Raw genomic sequence first — 24,977 nt, 5'->3', positions numbered from 1 at the left:
TTGTAGCACTAGATATGACAGTACACTGGGGGTGGGAAGTACTGCTGGGCTACTGCAGTAGCCCGGCGGTATTTCCTTTTTAGCAAGCGGTAAACCCGCCGCTTTGTAAAAGGGGCCCATTATCTATAGTGAGGTTCCTAATAGCCATAGAGGGGCATAATCGAACGCAAACGCCTATCTCCATGGGCGTTTATCTCCGAGAACGGGTCCGTGAAGGGGCGGGCTGAACCGTATTTTCGAAAAAATGGACGTTTTTGAGCTGGGCGTTTGTTTTTTTTAGTGATAATGGAAACTAAAAAGGTCCTAATCCGAGCCATTTGGTCATGGGAGGGGCCAGGATTCGTAGTACACTGGCCCCCCTGATATGCCAGGACACCAACTGGCCACCCTAGGTTAGTGCGGTGGACTTCAGAAAAAGCTCCCACATGCATAGCTCCCTTACCACGGGTGCTGAGCTCCCAACCCCCCTCCCCCAAAACCCACTACCCACAAATGTACAACACTACCATAGCTCTTAGGGGTGAAGGGGGCACCTACATGTGGGTACAGTGGGTTTTGGAGGCCTCCCATTTACCAGCACAAGTGTTGCAGGTGGGGGGGGGGATGGGCCTGGGTCCACCTGCCTGAAGTGCACTGCGGTACCCACTAAAAGTGCTCCAGGGACCTGCATACACGCAGGCCTCTAGGACTTGTTGCTGCTGTATAACATTGGCACACCAGTTGACACCTGAAGATTAATCTCTCCGAAAACGTCCTTTATTGGAATAAGCACGTTTACTCACAGTTAACTGCAGAGGTTGTGCCCCACTGGCAACGAGTCTCCCTGGTACTGAGATTAGCAGTAGGTCAGAGCTGGCAGAATGCTGTACAATGCCCTCTTTCAGCCACATTCAAGGTAAGAACTAAGTTGTCTAACGTGGCTAACACAGGAAAGGGAACTAAAACTGGCTTACAAAAATGGCCACTACCGCATGGACTACAACAGGGCACACTCTGACCCAGTAGGCAGGGGGAAAAGCACCATGGGAGAACAGCCTACCAACTACCAACATCGTAAAACTGTAACACAAGCTAATGAAATCACGGAGCCCAATACCCTACACCCACCACAATGCAATGCTGATGTGACCCTGTAGTGCACCCGAGAGCCACATCTGACCCAGGGAAAGGCTGTGAGAGGATCGAATACATTCTGCTGTCATGGAGGTGGGTACGGAATTTGAGGCTGGCATACAGGCTGGGGAAAAAGTTTTTAAAGTGGGTTTTTTTTGGTGGGAGGGGGTTAGTGACCACTGGGGGAGTCCGGGGACGTCATCCCCGATTTCCTCCAGTGGTCATCTAGGAAGTTGGGGCACTTTTTTTGGGACTTGTTCGTGAAAAAAAAGGGTCCAAAAAAAGTGACCCAAAATTGTGGTAAAATCACCTTTTTTTCCCGATTATCAGCTACAGACGCCCATCTCTCCTCGGCTGATAACCACGCCCCGCCTCCGACACGGCCCGTCAACTTTATTCGTTTCCGCGACGGAGTGCAGTTGGAAATGCCCAAAATCGGCTTTCGATTATACCGATTTAGGTGCCTTTGCGAGAAAAACGCCCATCTCCCGATTTGGGTCGAAATATAGGCGTTTTTCTCTTTCGATTATAAGCTGGATAGCGTGATAGGGATTATTCAGGATTAGGAACTTGGTTTTGTCTTTGTTTAGTTTTAATTTTAAATCAGAAGACCAGGATTCCATCAGATCCAAACCGGATTTGATAGTAGGCAAGAGTTCAACTATATTGTCTATAAATGGGATGTAAACGGTAACATCATCAGCATACATAAAGGTATTAAAATCTCTGGATTCCAGTAAACTACCTAGTGGAGTCATCATTAAGTTGAACAGAATGGAGGAAAGAGGGGAGCCCTGGGGAACACCAAAAATAGAGGACCAAGATGGAGACATAAGACCAGTCTACTTTACTTGATATTGTCTTGATTTCAGAAGACCATTGAACCATTGCAGGACTATGTCACAGATGCCAAAATGATCCATCAAACTTAGTAAAATACAGTGGTCAACTGTATCAAAAATGCTAGACATATCAAACTGTAGAATTAAAATTTTCCTACCTAATCTCAGTTCTTTCCTAAAATTGGCTATCAAAGTGGCTAAGACAGTCTCTGTACTATATCCAAGTCTGAACCCAGACTGAGAACTACGCAGAATAGAATGTGAATGAAGGTATTCCATAAGTTGAGATGACACCAATCCTTTCATCACCGGCCTGTAATTGGATACTTTACTCCTACTAGACAAGGAAATGGAGGACAAGGGATATGGAGGAGTTGATTGATGAAAAAACTGAATATAGTGGCTTATGCAGCAGTTTGCTTACAGCAACCCTTAAGTTAATAGTGTGGAGGTTATCAACTAATGTTTGTTATAGCAGGTAGTCCAGAGGGTACATTAAGAAATGAGCAGGTTCTCCTTACTGGTAAAGACTTTTGCATGAATTTCTAGAACACTGATGATGATGGTGGTTGCTTGAGATTTTTTTTGTTTGTTTGTATTTTTCTTTTTAACTAAGGTTTTTATATTGCTCTGAGAAACTGCTTCCTGGGGTCCATGCCAGCAGATTTTTCTGTGGGCGACAAAAACAAATGAACCACACCAATGCTAACTTTGCTGCAAAGTTACCAGCTTGGAGAGAGAGAGTGTGCTATCTCAGCAGATTTTGTTTATCAGGGCTGAGTTAATTTGTACATGAAAGGGAAGTGCAATTGTGGAACCAGGAGCAGAAGCAACAGACCAGGGACTGGATTAGGAAGTAGATTCGCAGCTACTGGCTCAACCTTCTCCTGCCTGTAAGGGATGGGTCTCAGACAAAACGGCCCTGCTGCTCTGGAGTCTGAAAAGAAGTGGTGGAACTAAGTTCCAAGCCAGTCCTCCAGAAATTAATTCTTCTATTGCATTAATCCATAAGAACATAGGGGTCAGTATTCAAAGTGATTTAACTGGGCAGGTGAGGTTCCTGGCCGGTTAATTTGCTTGTGAGGAGCTATCTGCTGATATTCAGCAGCACTTAACTGGTTAGTGCTGCTGAATATCGACGCTAAAGGCTACGCTGAAAGCCAGCTATTTTGTGGGCGGTCCAGGGGCAAAGTTGGCAATTATGCAGTTAAGTGCTGATATTTAGCAGTGGTTCCCAAACCTGATCCTGGAGGCACCCCAGCCAGTCAGGTTTTCAGAATATCCACAATGAATATTTATGAGAGAGATTTGCATGCACTGCCTCCACTACATGCAAGTGTCTCATGAATATTCATTGTGGATATCCTGAAAACCTGACTGGCTGGGGTGCCTCCAGGATCAGGTTTGGGAATCACTGACCTAGGTTAACCAGACAAATCAGACTACATTAAACTCAAGCTTATCTTTTCTAGTTTCACTTAGGTGGTTAAGTGCTGAATATTGCATTTAACCAGATAAGGTTTAACTAGCTGATACTCGGTGGCGATTCAGAGACATGGCCCAGCATTGAATATCCAGGCATAACACTGGCGACAGTCAAAAAAACTGCTGACTGCTACTTGTTGAAAATTTACTTCATGTTTCAATCATTTTTTATTGGAGAAAATTTCAAAATAAACTTATTCAACAGTATTTTGGCTTCTGTTGTAACTTATTTGTGTCACCATCAACATCTTATTGGAAAATTTACTTCATAAGAATTACCCTACTGGGTCTGACCAAGGGTCCATCTAGTCCAGTAAACTAAACTAAATTATAGTTTCATACCACATTAACCAAATCAGTTCTGTGCGGTTTACACAAAAAACTACAGTTTCAGGAATACCTGAGAAAAATACATAAACGTTGATCGTGCCCCTAGTATTCAAAGTTTACCACAAATATGCATTAAATGTAGTATTAAAACTATACTAGTAGCATAAAATAACATTCTAGATTTTTACCAAAGCAAAACATTAGTTAGCAATATAAAACATTTGCAAATAACCATGTTTTCAACACCTTTCTGAATTGTAAGAGACCATCATATCAAGGAGATCGTTCCGAAATTTAGTCCCTATGAAAGAAAATGAGGATTGAAAAATTCTTTTGTACCTCACAGACCTAGAAGTTAGAAGATGTAGAAGCAGGAAAGCTTAGCAATGTAGATTACACAAAAAACATGTTCTTGAAACTTGTTTCATTTCCATATAGTGGCCAGCCAAAGGCTTATCAGGAATCTGTCTCTTAAGACAGTTTTTATGTTCAATAATCCTTATTTTAAATGATGATTAAGGGGATATTTCACACCCATCAGATACAATTGTTACATTTCACCAGCTCACATTTTTAATTAAAGGAGATCATACCTACCAATCAATGAGATTAACCCATTAGTGCCCAATGGGAACATTGGACACTAATGGGTTAAGGAAGTTATGTTCATCCTTAGGTAATTTTGAGGATAAGGCAATTGATGTCCAAGTGAAAGGATATCCAAGAACTGTGAATCAGAAAGGTTACCTGAGAGCAAACCAGACAAGCTTACACTTATCTTCCATCTTTTTATTGTTATTATCTATAACATACTATAATGTCCACTGCGCTTTACACATCTGAGCAGTAGGATTGCCAAAATAATTAGGAATCAGTGGAAAATTATACAAACAATTGAATGTTTCAGTGATAAGAGATTAGTAATATCTTACACCAGAGGAAGGAATCTTAAGGAATATGTCTCACCATCTGGTTTACCAATAATCACTAAGAAATCAAGCAATATTACAGGATATTTTAGAGGTGGAAAATGTATGTAAAGTTAATTTATAAACAAAGGTTTTCATCCAACCAAATACCGACACCTATTTTGTAGGTTAGTGCAGGAACGTCCACTCTCTGTCCCTGACGTGGGTGGTTAGCGTGTAGACATTCTACAAGTACTGTGGGGTGCTGGAGAGCATCCCACAGTAATCCATCTCTTATGTATTTATTTATTTATTGCATTTGTACCCCACATTTTCCCACCTATTTGCAGGCTCAATGTGGCTTACATTGTACCGTCAAAGGCGTTTGCCCAGTCGGTGGATAACAAATACAAAGTTGTATAGTGATCGTATGAGGTATAAGTGGAGGGTCGGAATGGATGAAGATTGCGTGATGTCCTATTCGATCATAGTCATGCTGTGTTGGTAGGTGAAGAGGGTTAGGCCTTTTGCTGTGTTACATGCATGTTGAGTGAAAGAGCTAATTTCCAAATTAGCGCGTGACCATTACCACATGAGCCCTTACCACCGCCACCTATTTAGTAGGTGGTGAGGGCTCATCCATTAATCGTGTGGTAATCAAGCACTGCATGGCAATGGCCATGCGCCTAACGATTACTGCAGGGCACGCCCACTCTCCGCCCCTCGCTCTTGGAAAATAATTGATATTTGCTAGGCAGGAATCTGCGCACGCTGATCTTAGAAATACTGAGGGATGCTTCAGGGCACCCCATGGTAGTGCTGATTCAGCATGCACTACCCGTTCGGTAGCCCTACTGCCACTTAATAAAAGCACCCCTAAGTGCATTAATATCCAGCTGTGCTAGTATCCTATAATGGACATTAAGCACCTACTGTGCAGACTCTGTGTGTCTGATCGGAGTTGCCAAGTTATAGACTTGCCTCCACTGTTTTTACTGTGAAGAGAAAAGGATAGCAGGTATCTGACTCAAAAGGTAGTACACGTTTCTGAATGCTTAGTGCATCTGGTTTTGTGTGTATAGTTTGGCTTGTTATATTTACTTCCTTCAAACTTTTGTGAATGTTGTATTCATAGGTATTCTGTGATAATTAAGAGAATAGTCCTTAAGATCTGTCTTTTTTTTTGTTGTTTTAATTTGTACCCCGCGCTTTCCCACGCATGGCAGGCTCAATGCGGCTTAGGTACTTATTTGTACCTGGGGCAATGGAGGGTTAAGTGACTTGCCCAGAGTCACAAGGAGCTGCCTGTGCCTGCAGTGGGAATCGAACCCAGTTCCCCAGGACCAAAGTCCACCACTCTAACCACTAGGCCACTCCTCCACTCCACTCCTCCTCAAACTTTACATAATGGTCCTGTATTGCAATGGTTTGTTGTGAACAATTGTGATGGAGCTAATAGGCTATAACTAGCTTGCAGGCTGAAATATTTGGTATCTACTATTAGCAAAACTGGGGAGACCACTTCTTAGTTCAGTTGTAGACACTTACACCTTGTAGTCCCATGACTTGGGTGCATTTCATCCCAGGTGACTTAGTCCTGGAGGAACTTTTGAACCCCTGATTATACGCGATGCAGAAGATCTTCAAAAGTATTCAGAGGCATTTAGTATTATACTTGCACCGTGTCCAGAGTACAGAGCTATTAGGGATGTGCACAGGGCAAAAATTTTTAGTTTGAGCTTTTTTTCCTGCTTTTTTACTTTTGTAAGTTAATTTTACACATTTGTTTTAATGATACATTTTCAGTGCATTTTAGAACTTTTTAACCTGTGCTGTTTGACAACCAGGCCTCCAGAAATTTTCAAGGAGCCAGCCCAAAAGCTTTGTAGCCCCAGAGACCTCTTTCTCTTCTCTTCCCCTACTCCTCCAATAATGTCTGTAGGGAAGTTGAGTGTGTGTGTATGTGTGGGTGGTGGTGGTGGTGGTGGTGGTGGTGGTGGTGGTGGGGGGGGGGGGTGATGGGAGGAGAAACAAATCTCCCACGAAGTTCTTTTCCTGTTCTGTGCCTGTGTGGACAAAGAAACTTTAGCATACTAGTCCCTTAAAGTGTCTCTGTAAATCACTAGCAGAAGCCAGCAGTCTCTTCCCAAAGCATGCTGTTAGCTTTGTGACAGCACCACTTTGATAGGTGAAGCAAAGAGGGAATTACCTCAGTAATAGTGCATCTCCCATGGTCATACTGCGATTGGGCTCTTTGTAAGCTTGAGCAGCACAGCGCAGGAAATTTGGGCAGAAGTGGGAAGATGCACTATTACTAACACAGCTCTGCAAATAGCAAGGCATGATACAGATTTCCATAGCATGGAGCTAGTATACAAATTTATTTCATGCATATTCATTATGGATATCTTGAAAATCTGACTGGCTAGTTTTGTTCCACGGACTGGATTGAGAACCCCTGCTGTTGTACTTGCTGTAGGATGTTTTCACTTGGCATAGACAGAATGGTTTACTTGTCTTTTAGTGACCAGTTTTATCTCTGCTTCATTGTAGGAACCCCTGTAAATTTATTCATAGCATCCACTTAGACCACAATCTTCAAGTCTTGCTCAGCCATGGGCTTCAAGCCCTGCGTGAAGATGATGTGCGCCAATTACTACTTCAGAATGATCCTTCACTTTTGCCAGAGGTAAGTAGCCCAGGTGCATGAAGACGTGAATAGTGCATAGTCTTTAACCAACTTTGCTTTATCTTAGAATGTACCTACCAAATACATACAGAATACATTAGGGTTTCCCACAGGAGAAAAAAAGTCTGTGTTGGGTCATTTTGAGACTTTGTCCACAATTTTTGGACATTTGTGGTTCAATTCGTGCATTTGTTTAATAAAAAAAATGTTTTAAAAGTGTTAGAATTTTTCATGTGTGTTTAATTGACTTACATATTAATTCTTAGCTTAATGTGCACAAAAATGTTTAAGGTATGCTAATGAACCAAATGCAAATTCCTAATATACATGACAACTCTAGAAAGCTCCGGCTGGTAGATGTTACACAGATCTTCCAGTGTTAATCCTGCTATCATAAAGCTCAAAGCAATTTATAACAAATACCACGCAAGCATCAAATGAGTGTCAGGAGTAGTGTAATGGTTAGAAAAGTAGACTGGGAACCAGAGGGCCCAGGTTCAAATCCCATAGCAGCTCCTTGTGACCTTGGGCAAGCCATTTAACCGGGATGGCCCTGGCAACCTCACCCTCTTTAGGGCCTGCCATGGAAACCGTCACACTTATGGCAGCTCTGTAAGTAAAAAAACACCACCCTGCTAACTCCACAACACTGTAAAGGATCATACAATCTGTATAAAAGTTTGAGTAAAAATCTCTCTAGAAACCCCTGAAACAGAGTAAAAAAGGCACTGTCCTTATCAGAATGATAAAATTTAGAGTTCCTCTTTCTTTCCATATGCTATACAAAAAAAGTCCAGAAAAATGGTGCAGTCTAAGAGAGCCCATTTCATTGTGCCTTCAGGGGGGAACCCAAAGTAATTCAATATCTACTCATTAAAAGAGCGGAGAGGACAATGTTGTGACTCAGGCCGTACCACTGCGCTACAGGAGACCTGAGTTTAAGGATTTTGTATGTTCTAGTGATAAATATAGAGGGATAATAGAGCAGTGGGTTAGAGGAAAATTGGATGATGGAATGGTAGGTATATGGAGAAGAGGTGAGTTGGGGATTCTATAGAGATGATCCCGTCATTCCTGATGGAGGGAATTTGACTGCTGCTACTGTGGTAGCTTCTTTCAAGTAGAAAGAGTGATGCTGAGAGGTTATCTTGGAAGAGAGAGTCATTCAGATCTCAGAATCCAAGAGGGTTCTAAGTGCTATCCTAGTTCTGTCTAGGTTTGGAGGAGGGTCTATGAAAAGAGAGATTTAATAATACCAGAATGTCCTGAGAAGACCTCAAATTTCCATGAGTGCCTGTTGCATATTTTTTCCTTTTTTGTTTTGCATTAGGCATCTTGTTGGGGAAGAATTAAGATGCTTTTGACTGGACGTCTCTGGTCCACATGGGATTACATGAGGGAAATAGTCAGGAGAAATCCTGTGTAAGTGAGGAATAATGTTACTCTGCATGTGTAGATGACTTTTACAGCATTTTGCACTAAAGAAGGGAAAAAAACATTCAAAATTCAGTCACAAGTATGCTCAATTTAATAAAAGGTATCGCCTCCAACGTTTGTTAGGGTTTATCCAAGTGTACTAAGAAGGTAACCACACTTTATTTTTTTTTTTGTCTCTATCAGACCAGTCCAGACTAATGGATTATGTCTGTCTACCACGGAGGGAGACAGAAAAAAAAATAGTTTCAAGTAATTTGCCCCTTAAGGGTATCATGCAACCTGGAGTGTTCAGTATTTATCTCCGTCTCCAAAGGATGGCAGATGGTTCGTGCAGCTACTTTGTGGTGCTCATCTGTGGCTCCTGTCCTAGCTAGTTCTGGGTATCAGTTGAGCAAGGGGTTTATGCTGGTCAATGGCTCATTTTCTTATTTAAAAAAAGGAAGAGAAACTACTTTCTCAGACCCACGATGATACTCAGTGATGCTGGGTCCCTTATCCACCATCTAAGATGACACCAGGTGGTGCCGGCTCCCCTCTCCTCCCCGCCTACACTCCTCCTGCATTCGATAGATGAGAGGAGTTTAATCGCGCAAAGTCTCTCTTCAGCTTCTCATATACATGTATTCATTTACTTTCCCTTGCTGAGGTAAGTTTCTGTTTTGTTTACTTTTTAGCTGTAGTGGAACAGGGAGCAACTGTATCTCCCTTTTAGCGCATGTCTTTACCTGCAGAGGGTTTTTATTTTCCTCTCTGCTGGTGCTTTTGTGTTAGTGTTTGGTATTCCCTCGAGGCTAGCTCCGCGCCTCTCTGACTATCTTTTGATTTGGCAAGCCGTTTTCTTTGCCCTTTATATACGACAGTACTTACTAGGCAGTGCTACTGTTTTCTATAGTTTGAATAGAGCTTATTTTTTGTTGCAGTCCCTCAGCTTGATGCTATTCAGTTGCCTACAATTCTTTTAGCCAACTGAAGGGAGCATAATTCCATCGGTTTTAGGTTCTCTCAGACTGTTATGCTCTTGCGCCTAGTTGGGGTTTCAATAGCCTTGGTGCTGTATTCTTTCATTGACCTCTATATTTCCTGGCTCTTCTGTTTAGCCTTGCCTTAGATATCACTTTTGTGCGCTTACTCCAACATTTTTAGTGCTTCAGGAGGTTCTAACCTATAGGCTCTTCTTCCCTCTCTTTTCTCTGCATGGGTTGCCTAACACGGTGATGGGGAGCTCCTGTTCACTGCAGTGGTATTGGTCACTATAGAAGCTGTCATATTATGTGATCTAAGCATCCCTTCTTGTGGTCAGACTAGTAATTCTTGTTAGCCTGTAGAGCACCAGGGTGCTCTTTCCCTGGCTACTCAGTGCCACCACAAGGCCTTTCTGGTGTCAGGGTGTTGTGTCTTTGCTTGTCGGGTGCTGGCACCCTGTTAAGTTCTCTATAGCAGCTGCAAGTTAGCCTCTTAGACAGTGTCTTCTTCTGATCTTCTCTCCTGGAAGCCGGTTGGCTATCTATAGTTCCAGCCTCTAGAGCTTCACTGTGGAAGGCTCTCTTTTGTTGATATGGTGATGGACAGGGGCAGTACGACTCCTGAGACTATTCTGCCTTAGCATTTCTTTTGGACACACTTGCTATCTGCCTCTTGTGGTACATCATTTCAGCACTCTCATGCCCTGTTATGTGTCTGCCTTGAGTTTTGCTGTTTAGGCAGCATTTCGGTTTTTGGCTACACCGTGGCAGCAGCTTTTTGGGCCGTTCTAGGGCGCTGGCCTTTTTGGACTCTACTGTGACTATGCCCTTGTTGGTAGGATTGTGGCAGCTGTCTTTTTGTACCGTGCCCCTCTTGACTGCACTGTGGAGACAGCTCTTGGGCTGCACTGTGGTGGAATCCTTTCCTGCTCCATTGGAGCAGTGGCCTTTGGGCCTCATGGTGGCAAGTTTCCTTTTGGATCGCACTCTGATAGGCTGTTTTTTGGACCATGCTGTGACTTGCAGCTTTTTGGGCTTCATTGTGGCAAGCACAAGTTGCCCTGTCCCATGACAAGCAGCCTTTTGGGCTTCACTGTGGCAAGCACAAGTTGCCCTGTCCCATGACATGCAGACTTTTGGGCTTCACTGTGGCAAACAATCCTTTGCACTGCTTTGCAACAACATCTTCTTGGGCTCCAATATGAGTGTGACCATGTAGCCTCTTGGCCTGCATTGTAGTCAAAACCTTTTGGTGGCTTCTGCCCTATCAGATGCGCAGGGACAGTGGTTTTTAGATCTTCTCACATAGCACTCTAACTGGGAGCTTTCAGGATGCGCTCTGGCTGTGGCCTCTTGTGCAACATCTTCTGGGGCTGCGCACGCGCGATGCCCTCTCGAGTGTCATGGTGGCAGCGGCCTGCATTGTAGCATGAGCCTTTCAGTCAGCATGGTGACTGCAGCCTATTGGGCTTTGGTGGCACCCTTCTGAGAGGTTTGGTGGCAACACTCTCTGGAAAAGCATGTGGCAAGACCTATGGGGCGGTGCTATTCAGCTGTCCTTTTCTGATGTACTATGCCTCCAGCAGTATTCCACTGAGTTTTCTTAGTGACTTTGTCACTTAACAGCATATCGTGCTATTAGTTCCTGGCTCTATGCATCTATTTCTTCAGTGGCAACAACCACTGACGTGTCTTCCCTAAGGTACTCATGTGGGTGGCATCTGATGGGTTGTTATCTGGCGAGACTGTGGGGGCACCATTCTGGTTGTATCTTGTCTTACTCCACCTGCAGTTATGGTTTAATCACGGGGGGCTACCTTCTTTGTTTTTGACCCCAGTGCCCGCACTCTCCTGTGCCTCTCCACTTCAGCAGCTGACGCACTGGTTTATTGTATACAGTGATCTCCATGTTTGCCATTCAGGTTCCCACCTTCTAGCCTAGCTTTACTATATTGCAGCAGCAGTTGTTTTCTGGTACTACCTTAGATGCTCCATGGGTAGATTCTGTTTCAGCTCCAGCTGATACGCTTTCAGCTGCGTATATAATTATATTCGACTGTGAGGGGTCATCCTCAAGATCTATTTCTTGGCTCCATTTGGAGTACTCAGTAGTGAGTTATTTATTCTTACTTATGTCCAATCTTTCTGACATGCTGTTCCGTTGTATGAGCTGACCTCTTTGCCCCTCTAGTTTGTGGGGTAGTAATCCTTCCATAGCTTGCAGATTGTCTCTCTCTTTCAGCAGCCTCCTCCTCTATGTGTGCCATGGTTGGCTGTGTTCACAGTTGGTGAGGAGTCAGACACTTGGCTACAAACGTGTCTTGCGTAAGGGGTCTTTGAACTTCAGACAGTTAGTTGATTCCATCTTATGGGTAACCTTTGTTCTACCTCGAGGATGCATAAGTACATAAGTAATGCCACACTGGGAAAAGACCAAGGGTCCATCGAGCCCAGCATCCTGTCCACGACAGCGGCCAATCCAGGCCAAGGGCATCTGGCAAGCCTCCCAAATGTACAAACATTCTATACATGTTATTCCTGGAATTGTGGATTTTTCCCAAGTCCATTTAGGAAACCGTCTAACCCCTTTTTAAACTCTGCTAAGCTAACCGCCTTCACCACGTTCTCCGGCGACGAATTCCAGAGTTTAATTATGCGTTGGGTGAAGAAACATTTTCTCCGATTTGTTTTAAATTTACTACACTGTAGTTTCATCGCATACCCCCTAGTCCTAGTATTTTTGGAAAGCGTGAACAGATGCTTCACATCCACCTGTTCCACTCTACTCATTATTTTATATGCCTCTATCATGTCTCCCCTCAGCCGTCTCTTCTCCAAGCTGAAAAGCCCTAGCCGCCTTAGTCTTTCTTCATAGGGAAGTCGTCCCATCCCCGCTATCATTTTAGTCGCCCTTCACTGCACCTTTTCCAATTCTACTATATCTTCCTTGAGATGCGGCGACCAGAATTGAACACAGTACTCAAGGTGCAGTCGCACCATGGAGTGATACAACGGCATTATAACATCCTCACACCTGTTTTCCATACCTTTCCTAATAATACCCAACATTCTGTTCGCTTTGCTAGCTGCAGCAGCACACTGAGCAGAAGGTTTCAGTGTATTATCGACGATGACACCCAGATCTCTTTCTTGGTCCGTAACTCCTAATGTGGAACCTTGCATGACGTAGCTATAATTCGGGTTCTTTTTTCCCACATGCATCACCTTGCACTTGCTCACATTAAACGTCATCTGCCATTTAGCCGCCCAGTCTCCCAGTCTCGTAAGGTCCTTCTGTAATTTTTCACAATCCTGTCGCGAGTTAATGACTTTGAATAACTTTGTGTCATCAGCAAATTTAATTACCTCGCTAGTTACTCCCATCTCTAAATCATTTATAAATATATTAAAAAGCAGCGGTCCTAGCACAGACCCCTGAGGAACCCCACTAACTACCCTTCTCCATTGTGAATACTGCCCATTTAACCCCACTCTCTGTTTCCTATCCTTCAACCAGTTTTTAATCCACAATAGGACATTTCCTCCTATCCCATGACCCTCCAATTTCCTCTGTAGCCTTTCATGAGGTACCTTGTCAAACGCCTTTTGAAAATCCAGATACACAATATCAACCGGTTCCCCTTTGTCCACATGTTTGTTTACTCCTTCAAAGAATTGAAGTAAATTGGTCAGGTAACATTTCCCCACACAAAAGCCGTGCTGACTTGGTCTCAGTAATCCATGTCCTCGGATGTGCTCTGTAATTTTGTTTTTGATAATAGCCTCTACCATTTTCCCTGGCATCGACGTCAGACTCACCGGTCTATAATTTCCCGGATCTCCCCTGGAACCTTTTTTAAAAATCGACGTTACATTGGCCACCCTCCAATATTCCGGTACCACACTCGATTTTAAGGATAAATTGCATATCACTAACAGTAGCTCCGCAAACTCATTTTTCAGTTCTGTCAGTACTCTAGGATGAATACCATCCGGTCCAGATTTGCTACTCTTCAGTTTGCTGAACTGCCCCATTACGTCCTTCGGTTTGTTGTCTCTGGTGATTCATTCAGGATCACAGTGGAGGCCATTGATGAATTATCTGGCCTGTTTTCCCATAATTCATATGATTTTTTCTTTTCCTACTATTCTCTCGTAGTCCGACCCTATTGGGAGACTGCTGTGCTACATCCCATTAGTCTGGACTAGTCTGGTAGAGATTAAAAGGAAGGACAAATTACGTTTTACCTGATAGTTTTCTTTCATTTAGTTCTACCAGACCCTTCATATCTGGTTTTCTCTTTGCTCCTCCATTTATGCGTGGATATCAATCTTCAGCTTTAAGTACATAAGAACATGTAAGTGGTGGTCTCACCCCCAAATTGATGTCTAACAAATACAGGGGTAATAATTAGATTTCAGCAGACTGGATGGGTGTGACTGCAGAGGGAGAAGGTCCACTCTAAGGTGGAAGAAGAAGAGCACCGCAACCAACGATCACAGGCAAATACAAGGGAGTAGGGTGTATGATGGCACTTTCAACCACGAACAACAGGAGGCTTGAATCCAGAACAAGTTTATTGTATCAATTGCACCACTAAGACTCGAAACAGTGTTTCAGCATTTCCGCCTGCATCAGGAGTCTACAAGAACATATGTATACGTGTACACATTACTATTATAAAAATTGATACACAAAACAATATAAATACATAAATAAAATGGATGATGTGTATTTAAAATAACCTTTTTGTGCCGGTACGCAACGGTACGGCGTACCGGCACCTTTTTTTTGCCCCCCCCCCCCCCCCCGCCGACACTCCCGGCAAGTCCTGCAATTTTTTTTTTTAAGACTCAGAGGCGTGAACGATGCAGGCAGCAATTGAAAGAGGCTGTCTGCGTCGGAGCTTCCCTCTGCGAGTCCCGCCTACGTTGTTACAACTTCCTGTTTCCGCATAGGCGGGACTCGCAGAGGGAAGCTCCGATGCAGACAGCCTCTTTCAATCGCTGCCTGCATCATTCGCGCTGCTGAGTGCGCCTCACACGGTACCCCCGTCGGTGGCAGCGCTTGCCGGCCACGCATGTGCCCAGGACTTAGGCGGACAGGTTACGGACGGAACTCTGACTTGGGCGCTTATAGCAGCAGCATTGCGGTGGAGGACGAGGAGCTACGGGTATTCCAGAGCGTCAGGATTAAAATAGGTAAGGTGGGTTCGCCGAAGTGCAGCAGGACGGCAGCTGGAAGGCAAAGTTGGTGTGCGCGCTCTGCAGAGCTGGAGGTGATGGGGTTGGAGGTCTTGAGGAGCAGAGTTGGATCCTTGGGGCACACGGTGTGGATGGGTGTAATTGCAATGTCTTAAATTTTGTGAGAGAATCATACATAATCTCTACTGTATGTTTCAGGATTTTATAAGATAGATGTTAATTCCCTCGACCTCCCAAAGAACTAAAATGTAGATAAGATGTTTAGACTGGTCTTTTATTTTTTAACGGTTTCTTGTGTTCTTGCCCTCCAAAGCCTGCAAAGAGTGGCTATATTTAGAGCCATGCTGAAGTACCTCACATATCAGATTGGTTCATGCTTTTTGTCACATCATTTATGACATTATAGCTGGCAATAACTAATAAGATGGCTGTACCAAATAGTTTTGACAAAGTTATTTAAATATAACGATTTATAATTTTATATTTCAACAGTTTTTATTGATGGCTCAGCATGTTATACATGAATATACATTTCGATGTAAGATTGTGTAAATAACATAACATACTTATATGAAGAAATCATTAATTTCTGTTATCTAGGTTTTTTCCCCCCCACATTTTCTCCCCCCCCCCAAACCTTTGTGCCTGTGAACATAATATTTATATCTTTGTTGTTACATGAACTTCTAAATAAAATACTGAATTCAAATAATAACTCTTGTTGTGTATTGCTGATTAGTAGCCTATCCTGATCTACAGAAACAGCAGATCACATACATGTCCGCTTAATATTGCGGCAATAACCTCTTGTATACCAGGGTTAAAAATAGTGCAAAACAACCATCTATGTTATGCTTTAGAAGCTTTTCTCCCCCCTATGCCCCCCACCCCTTTCCCTTCCTTCTCAAGTTGGTATACTTTATTAACTTTATTAACTTCAGGATGACCTGAGCCTCAGTCATCTAAAACCTTCCCTGAAACGAGAATTAACCGTGATATATATTGAAACTCATTAAACAAATGTCAGGTAGGATCCTGATAAACAGGGCCCTATCCAGCCTTTAATCTACCTAACCAAATCTCTTTTCCTTATTCCCCCAAATTCCCCCCCTCCCCTCCCTTCCCCTCCCTGCGCATTGCTTATAGTCAAATTCCCTTTACTGGTCCCAGGGAAGTCTATTCAAGATATGGCTTCTCGCCTTAGGTGATATAGTGTTTATATATGCCCCCCATATTGCTAGAAACCTCCGCTGCCTTCCCGGTGACAGTCCCGCCCCTCTAGACTCCCATGTCAGCAGTTCCTGGAGTCTATTCCTCCAGTGCCAAAAGGAGGGTGGGCAATCATCAGTCCAGTGTAGTAAGATGCATTTTTTCCCCAATATGCAGGCCTTGCTAAGAAACAATTTCTCTCCCCTCGTGGTTCCCATCCAGAGTCTAGGCATACTGAATATAGCTCTTTCAAATGTTATAACGATTTATAATTTAAATGTGCAGTTTTGCCTATTACTTTGAAAACGAGATTGTGGTAAGAAATTGCAGACTACCATAAAAAGTAGGCTCAGGAGCAAATATTAAATAATATTTTCAATGATGTCTGTTTATATGCGCCATAGCTGGTATAAGGGGTGTGGCTAATGTGGGTGTGGCTATCATAGGGGTGGAGCCATATGTGGTGACCCCGCCCATAATGCGTACCGGCACCTTTTTTTCTACAAAAAAAGCACTGAAAATAACTATTATAAATATAATTGCCCATACTAAAAGATGTAAAGCAGATGGATAAGGGTGGCAAGAGGACTTAAAAATAGGTTAAATAGAAGAGAGGAAAGAATTGAGCCCTGGGGAACGGCACAGTGGAACTTCCTGGTACCACATGGCCATGGCTATTTTCAGGCATTTTTACCTGCTGCAGTAAAAAGGGCTGCAGTGCATGGCAAAACAGCCCCCGCCGCTAGCACAGACCCCTTTTTACCACAGCTTAGTAAAAGGACCCCTTTGTTTTTAACCTCTTGAATTAATATGTTTTTTTTAGTAATGATTGTTACTCCTTTTTATTACTATTATTTTTACCATCATTTTACATCCTTTAGTATGAGTAATTATATTTATAATTGTTATTATTTTAAATACACATCCATTTTTTAAATATTGTTTTGTGTATCAATTTTTATAATAGTAATGTGTATGCATCCATATGTTCTTTTAGACTCCTGATGCAAGCGAAAACGCCGAAACACAGCACAGTGTCGAGTCTTAGTGGGGCAGTTGATACAATAAACTTGTTTTGGATTCAAACCTTCTGTTGTTTGTAGTTGGAAGTACCATCATACACCCTACTCCCTTGTATTTGCCTGTGGTTGCAGGTCCACAGGAGGTTCGAAATAGGGTTATGGGGCTTGAGTATTTGCTGTTGCTCTATTTGTGTTTTTATGTTATCTTTTGCATGTATGTTATTTTGTCTGGTATTTTGAGATTATATATGTTCAGTTAGTGATCTGCCTCAGATGTTAGGTGGAATAACAAATAAATAAAATAAATCAACTTTTCCAGTTCATGCCTCATCACATCCAGAAACATGCAACCCTTTGTATATTGTTTACGCGAAGTTCATATTTTCTATTCTGTTTTTTTTCCTTCTCTGCAGATATGTATGCATTATAACAGAGGGGATGGCCCTTATGGATCTTGTGCCTTTAAAAAGAGCTGTATCAAACTGCATGTCTGCCAGCATTACCTGCAGGGAGATTGCCGATTTGGCAGCAGTTGCAAACGAACTCATAATCTTTGCGAAGGGGACTGCTTGGAAATGCTGGACAAGTGGGGGCTAAGTTTGTCCCTTATTCACAAGCTGCCTTCTGTCTACAGAAACGCTTTTGACATCAGGAATAGCAGCTCCTATACCCCTCCTCCTCTATCCCCATCACAAAACAAAGGTATGAAATGTCTTTTTCTTATTGTTGAGTAAGTAATGTTCTTTTTGTCTCATATGCAGGATTTGTCAGATTGGTGGGTCAAACATGTAACTTTATCACAGTGTATGCCTGTGGCTAATAGATTTCAGGTTCTTTCTGATCTGTGTTACTCAGTTCTTTCACTAGTAATGAATTAATTAAATAGCTTGTTTTAATAGATGGGGATATGGTCAGTGTTCTCCCCAATTGGTTTTGCTGGGCATGATCCTTTACTTTTTAGTCACACCATTCACTATCTGTAGGAGGAGGGAGCTAAGGAATCTGGCCTTTCTAGCTCTGTGGGAGAGGAGACAAACCCACCTGTCATTGCAGGAGAAAGGGGGTTCTCGGTACAACCCTGGTGACACAAGATAAAAGGTAGAGGCTACTGGTGCAGTCCAGCAAGTGTGAGGGGAAGCGGGGGTCCTCTATCTGTGTGGAAAGAAAATTGTTTGTTTATTTTCTATACCGTCGCTTCTTGCGTAGCAAATCAGAAAGGTTTACATCTTTAAAAATACAAATAACATAAAATGATATTCTATAAAAGAAATCCATGAAAGGACAGCACTAACAAAAACTTCCATACCAAAGAGGACAAAACAATTAATGGCCTATAGGAGAGGATGTGGGAACCAAAGGTCCTAATGCTCTAGAATCTGGCATTGACCGGGAAAGAATATATAAAGATGGGGTTAGGACAGTAGTGCCCAAACCTGGTCCTGGAGGCACCCCCAGCCAGTCAGGGTTTTATGATATCCACAATTAATATTCACGAGAGAGATTTGCATACCAAGGAGGCTGTTCATGCAGATCTCTCTCATGAATATTCATTGTGGGTATCCTGAAAACCTGACTGGCTTGGGGTGCCTCCAGGACCAGGTTTGGGAACCATTGGGTTAGGAGAAGAACAGAAGAGAAAATGAGCAGTGGGTTGGAGGAAAGAATACAGAGGAGAATTGAATGATGGAATGGTACGTAGAGGAGATGTGAAATTGGGCTGTGAGTTGGGCACAGAGAGGAGATGGATAGGTGGTTTGAAAAAGGGAAGCAATGTCCAGTGAAAATGACAGATTGAAAGTAAATTATTCCTGTGGAACTGGAGGAGAGGATATGAAGTGCTGAATAGGATTAGGTGAAAGACTAGGAAGTTATAGAAGGCAAAGATTCTTCTCTTCAGAGGTCCTAACATATTCCTCCTTGTGGAGGAAACATCTGGAGAGGACTATTTTCAAAGTGATTTACCTGGGTAGAAAACATTTTAACTGCATTAATTGGCTGTCTGAAAATGATCCTCCCTCAGTGCAGCTAAAATGTGCATACATTGTTCCACGGTGCATGTGTTTGAAGCCACACTGAGAGGAGGCATTCCTAGGGAAGGGAAAGTTCATACGTATTATATGTGTTTTCAAATTCTTGCACATAATATATTCTCAGACAAACAGATGCAAGTGACTGCATGTACTTTGTGAATGTGCATTCACATTGTCACTTTGAAAATTGGCACAAAGCCCAGGCGTAAAAGGCATGCTTGTGTGGTCTTGTCCCAATGCACAGTTTGGAGTGATCGTACCCTATATTCCTTCTTATTCCAGGTGGATTGGTCTTACATTATGAATCCACAGTAGCAAATGTGTTCTTAAATGAACTCCTTGAATATTGTCCATTTTGTTGTGTGCATTGATGGTAAAGGTTGAACTCCCATCTTCCCTCCTCACCCCATTCCTCTAAAACAATATGTCTGTCCATTACTACCAGCGTATGTTTATAACAATAAAATACTGATCTATGCAGGCATTATTTATGCAAGTCAGTGAATTATTGTAGATGATAATGCACTTCAGATGTGAGACGGTTTTACCATCAGAAAGTAGAGGAGTGTGGTAGCCGTGTTAGTCCACTCTTAAGGTTATCAATAGAAATCAAACAAAATAAAACATGGAAAAGAAAATAAGATGATACCTTTTTTATTGAACATAACTTAATACATTTCTTGATTAGCTTTCGAAGGTTGCCCTTCTTCCTCAGATCGGAAATAAGCAAATGTGCTAGCTGACAGTGTATATAAGTGAAAACATTCAAGCATTACTATGACAGTAAAATAGATACCATTGGAGATTCTACATGGAATGTTGCTACTATTGGAGATTCTACATGGAATGTTACTAGTGGAATAGCAACATTCCATGTAGAAGGCTGCGCAGGCTTCTGTTTCTGTGAGTCTGACGTCCTGCACGTACGTGCAGGACGTCAGACTCACAGAAGCAGAAGCCTGCGCGGCCACATTGGTGATCCGCAAGGGCCGACTTCTACGTGGAATGTTGCTAGTGGAATAGCAACATTCCATGTAGAATCTATAGAAATCAAACAAAATAAAACATGGAAAAGAAAATAAGATGATACCCTTTTTATTGGACATAACTTTATACATTTCTTGATTAGCTTTCGAAGGTTGCCCTTCTTCGTCAGATCGGAAATAAGCAAATGTGCTAGCTGACAGTGATATAAGTGAAAACATTCAAGCATTACTATGACAGTCTGACAGGGTGGGAGGAGGGGGGTGGGTAGGAAGTATGCATGGGGACATCAAAGCATATCATTGGTATGGTCATCATCAAGGTTCAGTCGGTTTTTCTCGTGTTATAAACTGGGTAAAGACTGGCATGTGATCACTCTCATGCAGCATGCATGTTTGTAGCAAATTATGAGTAACATTGACAAATTCAGCTGGGAGGAAAGGTTTATCTTGTGGTGTCTCCAACACCCCCCACCCCCCCCCCCCCCCCCCCCCCCCCACACACACACACATAATAAAAATTTCTTCAATAAGGGGTTCTTTTACTAAGGTGCGCCGAAAAATGGCCTAAGCTGGTATAGACACGTGTATTGGACGTGCGCAGGTCCATTTTTCAGTGTTCCTGCAAAAAAGGCCTTTTTATTTTTGACCGAAAACAGACATGCAACAAAATAAAAATTGGCTTGCATCCATTTTGGTGTCCCCATGCATACTTCCTACCCACCCCCATCCTCCCACCCTGTCAGACTGTCATAGCAATGCTTGAATGTTCTCACTTATATACACTGTCAGCTAGCACATTTGCTTATTTCCGATCTGACGAAGAAGGGCAACCTTCGAAAGCTAATCAAGAAATGTATTAAGTTATGTCCAATAAAAAAGGTATCATCTTATTTTCTTTTCCATGTTTTATTTTGTTTGATTTCTATTGATAACCATCAGAAAGGGAAGACTGGGACTGACAACTGTCTGGCTAAGTCCAGACTTGGGCCCCCTTTTAATCTAATATCTTTCTATTGTGAATTATTGACATCTGAAACATTGTCTTAAATGTGAGAATATGTAAAATGTAGTTCTGCCAACGGTCCTGATCCCCAGACAGACCTTGTTAGTCCTGTTCTGCATAAGTGAGCTCCCTCACCAAAAAATAATTCTTATGAAACATAATTATGGACACAAAGCAAGAAAAAGGTCTCGGTGAACTGTCAACCTTCACATGTCCTGTTTGCTATAATATGAGTGAAGTTATGCCTCTTAATGGGGAACAATTTATTTTATAAGTCTGGAGCAGAATTATAAAGGGTACACAGTGTATGATCATAGCTGGTCATCGTGGCATTTTGAATTGATTATTTTGCTTATTTTAAAAATAGAAGATGACCATATTTGAGAATTCAGTTTAAGTGGGCTGCAGTACAAGCTCATCAAGGTTCAGTCGGTTTTTCTCGTGTTATAAACTGGGTAAAGACTGGCATGTGATCACTCTCATGCAGCATGCATGTTTGTAGCAAATTATGAGTAACATTGACAAATTCAGCTGGGAGGAAAGGTTTATCTTGTGGTGTCTCCAACACCCCCCCCCCCCCCCCCCCCCCCCCCCCCCCCACACACACATAATAAAAATTTCTTCAATAAGGGGTTCTTTTACTAAGGTGCGCCGAAAAATGGCCTAAGCTGGTATAGACACGTGTATTGGACGTGCGCAGGTCCATTTTTCAGTGTTCCTGCAAAAAAGGCCTTTTTATTTTTGACCGAAAACAGACATGCAACAAAATAAAAATTGGCTTGCATCCATTTTGGACCTGAGACCTTACCGCCACCCATTGACCTAACAGTAAAGTCTCACACGTTAACCTGGCAGAAATGGTCTACGCGTGTACAATGCTGATTACCGTCCAGTTAGCACTGCGCGCCGGAAATCGTCCGGCACGCTTAGTGGAAGCATGTAAAAAATGAAATTACTGCACGGGCCATGCGGTAGCCGGGCGGTAGTTCAAAATTGACTTGTGTAGGACACGTATACATGCCTACGCAGCTGTGGTGGAGCTGTAAACCTGCCAGTGTAGACATTGGAGGCAAAATGGTATTTGAACTCAAGAATGCAGGAGACAAGTAAAGGAGGTCATTAAGCGTTGTGAAACTAGGGAGAAACTGGAGGCCAAGTAGGGTCTCTGGCATTGCAGTGGGAAGGGCAGACATGGTGGGCCTTATCTTTTGTCAGTCATCACATTCTATATTTTGGTACCCTTTAGAAGGAATCCTACCTTTTGTCAAGATGCGAAAGAACTCCACCAGCAATGAGGGAAGTGAGGAAATCTGCTTGTTCAATATTAGAAAAAGCTGCAGCTTTCAAGGTAAGTCATTAAGATATAGACATGTCTTGGTGCCAGAGCAAGCCAGGATAGTAAAGGTGAGTGAAATAAAGGGAATTAGAAATCAACAGAATTGGTGTTTACTTTTTCTTGTTCAATTTTTTTCAATAAATTTGGAGGGAATTTATGTCAACTTGCTTTTCTGCCAGCAAGGTCCAAATGTCATAAACTTGTTCCATTTTCATTATTATTGGAGACCTTCCTTACTTTGGAATCCTGCCACCCTCATCTGCATATTGTTTTTTCCCCCCTCCTTTAGAGTACTGTAATAGTCTTTTCTCAGTCTTCTTGATGCCTCATTTATCTCCAGCAATATACCAACTTCCTGTCTTCATGACTTTGCATGTGTTCAATTCTGGTCGCCGCATCTCAAGAAAGATATAGTAGAATTGGAAAAGGTGCAGCGAAGGGCAACTAAAATGATAGCGGGGATGGGACGACTTCCCTATGAAGAAAGACTAAGGAGGCTAGGGCTATACAGCTTGGAGAAGAGACGGCTGAGGGGAGACATGATAGAGGTATATAAAATAATGAGTGGAGTGGAACAGGTGGATGTGAAGCGTCTGTTCACGCTTTCCAAAAATACTAGGACTAGGGGGCATGCGATGAAACTACAGTGTAGTAAATTTAAAACAAATCGGAGAAAAGTTTTCTTCACCCAACATGTAATTAAACTCTGGAATTCGTTGCCGGAGAAAGTGGTGAAGGCGGTTAGCTTAGCAGAGTTTAAAAAGGGGTTGGACGGTTTTCTAAAGGACAAGTCCATAAACCGCTACTAAACGGACTTGGAAAAATCCAAAATTCCAGGAATAACATGTATAGAATGTTTGTACGTTTGGGAAGCTTGCCAGGTGCCCTTGGCCTGGATTGGCCACTGTCGTGGACAGGATGCTGGGCTCGATGGACCCTTGGTCTTTTCCCAGTATGGCATTACTTATGTCCACTCTTGCCTACTGTTGTAATGTTCCTTTTTCTCTCTACTATGAATAACTTCAGCCTTTTTCATCTCATGCACTTAAGGCTCCTTTTACAAAGGTGCAGTAGTGTTTTTAGCGCTCGCTAAAAATAACCATGCATAAACACTAGAGACGCCCATATATTCCTATGGGCGTCTCTAGCCTTTAGCATGCCTTTGTAAAAGACCCCCTTAATTTCTGGCTTTCTCCTTACTGTCAGCCTTCCAGTGGAATAAAATGTCTACCTCCTTGGTAAACTTCTGGTCCAAATGCATTGGAACAGGCTTATCTTATTACCCAATACCCCAGTTTTTCTGTCCTTAGTTCATTATCAATGACTTTGCTTACTGCAGTTTGTTATGAAGTGGCCTGGGTACAGTGAATTTTGTGGAGGTGCGGGAAAGCTAGGGCAAGATAATCACACCTCTGAGATAGTTTCATAGATATTTTTTTACATGCTTGTTATGGATCTACAAGGTCTGTATCTTTTCAAGAATGTGTAGTGGTCACATATTAGACAAAAAAGACTCCCAGCAACATCACTCTGAGTAACGTTTTGTCAGTTAAACCACCCCTATCTTTAGCAAAGCTGATATCCAACAAGCATTACAATAGACCTAATAGGTTGCATCTATATCTGTTTTTATTTATAATTTATAATATTTATATCCCACTTACAGCTAAGTGGGTAACATGCAACATACATAAAAGCAACAGCAAGAAATACAGTAAGGACTAACTTCTATAAATGGTGCCGAAAAAAAGGGTGCTTAGCGCTATTCTATAAATGGTGCTCAGTTGCCGTTTATAGAATAGTGCTTAGTGCCGGTGAGTGGCGTAGCTACGTGGGGGCCTGGGCCCCTGTAGATTTGGCCCTGGACCCCCCTGCTGACAACCCCCTCGACCCCCCCTCCCGTCGCCAACTCTCCGTCGCCGTCGGCTACCTTTGCTGGCGGGGGACCCCAACCCCCGCCAGCCGAGGTCCTCCTCTTCCGGTGCAAGGCTTTGTTTTGTTTCTGTGAGTCTGACGTCCTGCACGTACAACGTACATGCATAGAAACAGAACGAAGCGTTGCGCTGGAAGAAGAGGACCTCGGCTGGCGGGGGTTGGGGTCCTCCGCCAGCAAAAGTAGGCAACGGCGGCAATGGGGAGGGTTGGCGGCGGGAGGGGGGGTCGAGAAGGTAGTCTGCGGGGAGGGGGGGTTGGCAATGACGGGGGGGGGGACTAAAATTAGGCACTGATCCCTGTTATTCTGGAACAAAATGTATAAATGTGAGAATGTCCCCGATCTGCCTATGACCCTCCCATGGCCGTGCCCCCTTTTTGGACCTGCGCCTAAATTTATGCATGTAAATTTGAATTAAATCCAGTAGGCACCAATAATTGCTTGTTAAGCCAATAAGCGGCACTAATTGACTTTTTTGTTTAAATTG

The 24,977-nt window shown here is 42.9% G+C and overlaps 1 protein-coding gene across 3 annotated transcripts in view; it reads left to right on the top strand.

Annotated features, from left to right (window-relative positions):
* LOC115477934 (protein mono-ADP-ribosyltransferase PARP12-like) overlaps nt 1-24,977 on the top strand; it is a 92,253-nt gene that overhangs the window by 10,583 nt on the left and 56,693 nt on the right. For 2 of the 3 annotated variants that reach the window (XM_030215073.1, XM_030215075.1), the window contains exons 2-4: nt 7,232-7,367; nt 17,616-17,904; nt 22,468-22,569. In XM_030215073.1, coding sequence (XP_030070933.1) covers nt 7,232-7,367; nt 17,616-17,904; nt 22,468-22,569 — 527 coding nt within the window. The remainder of the gene's footprint in view (nt 1-7,231; nt 7,368-17,615; nt 17,905-22,467; nt 22,570-24,977) is intronic. The other variant, XM_030215074.1, reaches the window with a different exon arrangement.

The sequence above is a fragment of the Microcaecilia unicolor genome, chromosome 9, assembly GCF_901765095.1.
Source record: "Microcaecilia unicolor chromosome 9, aMicUni1.1, whole genome shotgun sequence".
NCBI classification, from domain to species: domain Eukaryota; kingdom Metazoa; phylum Chordata; class Amphibia; order Gymnophiona; family Siphonopidae; genus Microcaecilia; species Microcaecilia unicolor.
Note: the sequence above shows the minus strand (reverse complement) of the source record. Positions and strands in the feature narration are given on the sequence as shown.